This window comes from Fukomys damarensis, unplaced genomic scaffold (assembly GCF_012274545.1).
Source record: "Fukomys damarensis isolate Sample0158 unplaced genomic scaffold, DMR_v1.0_HiC HiC_scaffold_20, whole genome shotgun sequence".
NCBI classification, from domain to species: Eukaryota; Metazoa; Chordata; class Mammalia; order Rodentia; family Bathyergidae; genus Fukomys; species Fukomys damarensis.
This window is the reverse complement of record NW_022900932.1, coordinates 807,903-813,895: the sequence shown is the minus strand read 5'-3', so window position 1 is coordinate 813,895 and position 5,993 is coordinate 807,903. Positions and strand designations below refer to the sequence as shown.

The window sequence follows — 5,993 nt, the reverse complement described above, 5'->3', positions numbered from 1 at the left end:
TGGCTGTGAAGCTGCGGGTGCGTGGGGAGGAGCTGCTCAGCTGCCCGCTGCGGGGAGGAGACCCTGCGGAGCAGAGAGCCTCCCTTCCCGGCAGGGGACCGGGGCCTCGCGCCTGGCTGACCGCACCCACCGTGCCGGCTTCTCCACAGTGGTCTCCCTGCGCCAGATCCAGCGCTCAGCCGCCCGGGAAAAGGAGCGGAACCAGGAGCTCAGGCGGCTGCAGGAGGAGGCCCGGAAGGAGGAGGGGCAGCGGCTGAGCCGGCGCTTGCAGGAGCTGGAGAGGGACAAGAACCTCATGCTGGTGGGGACGACGGGGCCGCTGGCGGATGGATGAGTGAAGGCGTGGAAAGGGGGAAGGCTCTGCTGGGGTGCGGTGGCGTTCCACCCTCTCCTTCCCAGGCCACCTTGCAGCAGGAGGGTCTCCTCTCCCATTACAAGCAGCAGCGACTGCTGGCAGTTCTCCCCTCCCTGCTGGACGAGGAGAAGTCCGCAAAGTCAAGCTCCAGGCCTCCGGGGTCCGAGGCACCTGTACTTCCGGCCCCGTCCACCGGGAATCCCAGAAGAGGTGACGGCTGAGCACGGGGAGGGGCGGTGACACCCCGGGAGCCCACTCCCTCAGACCCTGCCTCCCGGCCCTTCCGCCCTGCTGGGCCCATCGCCTGTCTCCTCTCCAGGATCCCTCTCTGTGCTGCTGGGCAACCTGCAGGGCCTGAGTGAGGCCATCGCTAAGGAAGAAGCTGTTTGCCAAGGAGACAGCCAGGGCTCTCCAGCTCCGGTCCACAGCTGAGTGGCCGCTCGGAGCCAGGGAGGTGGCCTGGGGCTGAGTCCAACAGCGAGGACTGGACCCTCGGGTGGGGAACCCTGCCTGACCCTGGCACATCATGATGCCAGCTCCCCTGTCTGAGTTCTGCTCTAATAAAGAGACTGCAGTGGGCTTGGAAAAGCTGCCTGGGGTGGGTGTGAACTTCCCGCAGTGAGTGAGCAGGACTCTGGGGCGTGTGAAGTGTCCCCCAGAGCCCTTTCCCCAGTGGTCCCTTTTCCCAGTCCCCGCTGGAGATGACTCAAGAAACTTGTTTTTCTTTATTCTCACCTTTTGCTTTAAAGCTTTCTAACCAGGTGTGGTGCATGCTTCCCATCCCAGGACTCCAAGAGGCTGAGGCAGGAGGATGGGAAGTTCAAGACCAGATTGGGCTACGTAGTGAGCCTCTCAAAAAACACAAGGGCTAGCTAGGTGTGTAGCTCAGTGCTGAGGCCGTGGGGTCAGTGTCCAGTACCAAGTAAACGCATAAACTCGTTTTCTCTGGAACATGGTAGATGTCACGAGAGAAGGAAAACATTCACTCGTTCAGCAGGACTGGGCTGGCACTGTCTAGTGGTGACCTTGCCAGGAGATGTAGAGACAAGAACTTCAGGGCAGCTTGGTGTGCTGGCTCACACCTGTGATCCTAGCCCTTGGGAGGCTGAGGCAGGAGGATCACCGTGAGTGGGTTCCAGGCCAGCCTGGGCTACATAGCAAGACCCTGTCTCAAAAGAATTTGTAAAGACCTCAGGACAAAGAAGCACAACCAACAAATGCTAGGAAGAGAAGTGAGGTACAGATGACAGGGACCTTGAGAGGGGCAGCCTAAGGAGGGGACACTAGAGGGCTCCCCAGTCCTCCTGGGGATCCAGGCCCTTGTTCTGAGACCTGAAGCCAGGGGGACAGGATGAAGGCTGCTGGGGGGGACTCGTGCTGGCAAGGAGTTTGGATTTTATTCTAAGTCAACAGAAAGCCCTTGGTGTGTTTTTAGAACTGTGGTACTTTGTTTTAGGTTATTCATTTATTGGTTCTTTGAGATAGGGTCTCACTTGCAGTCCAGGCTGGGAGCTCCTGGCAATCCTGCCTCGGCCTCCTGAATGCTGGGATTACAGGTGTGCACCGTCACATCCAGCCTGTTTTTTATTTTTATTTATTTATTTTGGGTGTGGGGATCGAACTCAGGACCTTGCACCTGCAAGGTAGGTGGCGGAACCACTGAGCTAAATCTCTGGCCCCTATTTTTATATTTTAAAGACAAGGTCTTGCTATAAAGTCTACGCCAGTGATGGTGAGCCTCTTAGAGCTTTCAAACAGCTGCCTGCCGTATGTTTGCGGAACTGGAAAGCGCTAGGCGCTCAGGCTGCTGTGATTACGGCACCACTGGACTGGCTTTCATTTCTGAGTTCCCGGGGCTATGTGTGGGCAGGAGCGTGGGAAGGGGAGCCAGGCTGGGGAGGGAGGTCCGACAGCTGCAGGCGGGTGGGGCGGGCCCTGAGCAGCCCCGCTGGGAGGAATCGGGGTGGTGCTGTGGACACTGCCAAGCTCCAGGAGGACCGGAGACAGCCAAGGCCTGGAGTGGTGGGGTGGGGCAGAAGGCGCTAGAGCTGAGGATCCGGGCAGGGTGAGGGGCACAGGAACCCTGAGCGAGGAGGAGGAAGGGGCAGCTTCCGGAGCCTCTGGCTGAGGCTGATGGACCAGCCGTGGGCACGGAGAGGCCAGAATATCCTCATCCTCTGCCCCATCCTTGTGTGGCTCCCCGTGGAATTCCACGATGTCACTGCGTGGGCCTGGGAGGGGGAGGAGGCCCCTGAGACACAGGTGAGGGGCGGCCCAGCAGGTCTTGGGGCCCCACTGCCCGCGTCGCGCCCCCCTGTCATTACTGTCATTACTGAGCTTCCCCACGCCGCCTTGGGCCAGGTCTGCACCCGTGCTCTGGTTTCCATAGCTACCAGGGAGGAAAGGTGCAGGGCCCTGTGACGGTGCAGATGACAGGTGGGTATCCGTCCCTGCAGGGTATGGTGACCCAGGGTCACTGATCGGGAGGGGTTGGGGGCTAAGGGACGCGCCAAAGCTCATGTGGGCCAGGCCTTCAGACGGGTCTGACCAGTTGGGCGCTGTTGGGATTTCCTGGATTGCTGGGCGGGCCTCCCAGACTGGCTTCCTCCCCTATAAAGGCTCTTGGGGATCCCAGGTGCCCAGACTCAGCACCCCGTCTTCGGGGTCAGAGAGCCATGAAGCTCAGCCGGGCGCTCCCGGGGGTCCTGGTCCTTTGCCTGTTTGTCGGAGGTGAGTGGATGGTGCCAGGGGTGGACGTGGGGCCCCACCCTTGGCAAAGGTGACCATTAGGAGGCAAGGGGTTCGCTGGGCAGCCACACCCGGTGGAAGGGATGAGGGGAGAGCGCACGCAGGCCTCGCTCGGAGTAAGGGTGCTGGTGAGTGAAGAAGCCCGTGGCACTCGCAGAGCCCAGCTGCGTGGAACAGGTACTCACTGGTGCCGGGGTCTGTGTTACGGACAGCGGGGCCGCGGCACGGGTCGGTCGGGTGCCTCCTGGGCCAAGCTGTAGACCACTCGGGTGCAGAGCAGGCCAGGGCCAGGCCAGCGGGGCGTCTGGCAGGCGGTGAGCTCCTCGGGGAGAGGGGTCCCGGCACACAGAGGTGGTGAGCACTGGTCGAGATCTGCCCAGAGCAGCTGCTGCACTGTGAGCTGGCTTTGGAACTTGGTGTCTGCAGAGTGAGAGCCTTTACAGGGGAGGAAGCCAGTCTGTGTCTGCCCCAGAGGCTCCGCCTCCTGTCCTGCAGCCCGGGTGGGGGAGATTGGCCCTCACCACCTCTTACCGTTCTGTTTGTGTGACCTTTGAGACGGTCTCACTTTGTAGTGCAGGCTATCCTTGAACTCACTGGCCTCAAACTCACGAGGATCCTCCTGCCCCTGCCTCCGAGGGCTGGGATCGCGGGCGTGCGTCACCACGCCCGGCTCTCCTCTCACCATTGTTCCTCCTCTACAGGCATCTCGGGCAGTGAGGGTCGCTCCCCACCGTCCCCCACAGAGACCAGAGAGGAGGAGAGCCTCCCACCTTTGCCTCTCGGCCCTCCGATCCCTGGCGAGCCCTGGCCGGGGGCACCGCCTCTCTTCGAGGATCCTCCCCCTGCAGGCCCCGGCCATCCCTGGGGAGACCTGCCTGACGGTGGAGTGTGGCCCCCTGAGCCCCCTAGCACGGATCCCCCCCAGCCTCCCCGGCCTGATGACCCTTGGCCGGCAGGACCCCAGCCCCCAGAAAACCCCTGGCCACCTGCCCCCGAGGTGGACCACGAGCCCCGTGAGGAACCGGACCTTGACCCGCCCCGGGAAGAACACAGATAGTGGGGATCCCCAGGTGACTCGGGCCTCCTGGCAGAGTGCAGCCAGGCCTGTCCCTACCCTTCCGCGTTCTTTTACACTGTTCAATCTTGCTGAACTCTATTCCTTTCATCCCTCAATTTTATTCTGAACTCGGTGTCCTCGGTATTTTGTCCCCTCCTGGGATGCACATTTAGCCTGCACATTCCCCTTCCTTTTTTTCTCTGAAGTCAGTGCACACTCCTACCTCACCCAGTCACCTTCCTCCACTTCCTCCTCCCCATCCCTGGGACCTGGGACACTGGACAGGGCCAGCAGCATGTGCTCCCTGCTGCCACCTGGTGGCCTACATCTGCGACCCTTCAGTAGGCAAGGATGGCGCTTCTGCGAAATGGAAAGAATAAAAATGTTTTCTTAATTCTGAATCTAGTCTAGGCTGCTTCTTTACAATGATTAGGTCTTGAATATTCAGATCCCCACCCCACCCCACCCCCGTACTGAAGATTGAACTCAGGACCTTGCGCTTGCCCGGCAGGCATGGCGCCACTGAGCTAAATCCCTGGCCCTTTGGCTCCCATTTTACAGCCCTAAACTTAGAGATCCGGAAGTGATCTGACTTCCCTCCCTGCCCATGGGCCAGGCAGAAGGGTGCAGCTCGGGTGCAGGACTGGACATGCACCTGCCAGAGGCTGGAGGACACCAAACTCACGCTCCTGCATGTGGTTTGCATATCCCTGAGTATGTGCTGACTTGCGAGGGGCTGTGGGCAGTTTTAAGGGACTCAACTTCCAGAGCACACGTGCTCCTTCCTAAACCACATCTCTCGCCACCTCTGATCCTGACTTGGCTGCGCTTCCCGGAACTGCCCAAGGTCAGTGACATAAATTGGCCCACTCCACCCCTCGAGAGGTCTCTTCCCCAGGCACAGGGCCACACACCTATAATCAAGCTCCTGGGTTTGGGCAACTCAGTGAGACAGTCAAACCCAAGGTCAGGAGTCCGGACATCCTGGTGGTCTGGGTCAGTCAAGTGGCTAACTAGGGTGGGGCTGAAGAGGGCCTAAGAGAAACTCCGGTGCGTGCTCTAAGTTCACCCACAGGATACCCACTCGCTAACGTGGTTATTCCCATTAAAACCGACAGGCGACAAAACGAAACTAAGTTTGGGGGTTAAAGAATAATATCAAAGCCGGGGATTTAGCTCAGTGGTGCTGTTCCTGCCTCATAAGCACAAGATTCTGAGTTCAATCCCTGGTTCCGGAAAAAGGAAGGAACGAACTAAGCAAAAGAAGAATCATCTTAGAACACCTAAGATTTGTAGAGGCAGCCAGGCATAGCGGCGCGCTTGCCTATAGTCCCAGCTTTTCGGGAGGCTGAGGTGGGAGGATCTCTTGGGCCCAAGAGTTGAAGACTACTGTGGACAACAGGGGGATTCTGCCTCAATAAATAAGCAAATGAAACAACCGAAAAAAGAATCGTAAGGGTAAGGCTAGTAGAATTTAGTAGGCCAAATTCAGCAGCTCGATTCATTCATTCATCCATTTACAATATTCGGCTCCTTCACCCACTCACGCCGGAAGTCACGCAAGACATAACAACCCCAAGAATCAGTGTCGTTTCCACTCGCAGGAAGCTGAAGACAAGCCGGGAGAGGGAGGACTGACAGGCAAGGTTAAATGTCAACATCACAGGCAATGAGGAAGCATATAATTAAATGACCCCACAAGTGAACGCCAAAGCAGGAGCCTAGCAGCAGCACCGCGAGATCCTATCAACCCAGAACCTGGAGCCAGAGCGGCTGCGCAGGAGGAGGGCGGGGAAAGAGAGCCTCAGCCCAGCAAAGAGCAGGCACAGCAGC

The 5,993-nt window shown here is 59.1% G+C and overlaps 2 protein-coding genes across 3 annotated transcripts in view; both read left to right on the top strand.

The window, feature by feature from the left end:
* Positions 1–1,911, top strand: part of Cchcr1 (coiled-coil alpha-helical rod protein 1) — a 12,041-nt gene extending 10,130 nt beyond the window's left edge. The window contains exons 14-16 of the mRNA XM_010643473.3: positions 150–301; positions 400–565; positions 675–1,911. Of these exons, the coding sequence (XP_010641775.1) occupies positions 150–301; positions 400–565; positions 675–787 (431 nt within the window). The 3' untranslated portion in view covers positions 788–1,911. The remainder of the gene's footprint in view (positions 1–149; positions 302–399; positions 566–674) is intronic.
* Positions 1,912–2,010: 99 nt separating this feature from the next.
* Psors1c2 (psoriasis susceptibility 1 candidate 2) lies at positions 2,011–4,529 on the top strand. Of its 2 annotated transcripts, XM_010643455.2 has the most exons (3): positions 2,011–2,791; positions 2,974–3,085; positions 3,805–4,529. In XM_010643455.2, exons 2-3 carry the CDS (start codon positions 3,031–3,033, stop codon positions 4,158–4,160), a joined length of 411 nt encoding a protein of 136 aa, XP_010641757.1. In that variant the 5' UTR covers positions 2,011–2,791; positions 2,974–3,030; the 3' UTR covers positions 4,161–4,529. The 2 variants fall into 2 exon arrangements, with proteins under 2 accessions (XP_010641757.1, XP_010641759.1); XM_010643457.2 differs by lacking the exon at positions 2,974–3,085.
* Positions 4,530–5,993: the final 1,464 nt, after the last annotated feature.

Bases quoted from the DNA above. Each gene is read 5' to 3' on its own strand.
- Psors1c2 (XM_010643455.2), top strand. From the start codon at position 3,031: ATGAAGCTCAGCCGGGCGCTCCCGGGGGTCCTGGTCCTTTGCCTGTTT. The intron at 3,086-3,804 runs GTGAGTGGATGG...CCTCCTCTACAG, and splicing joins CCTTTGCCTGTTTGTCGGAG to GCATCTCGGGCAGTGAGGGT.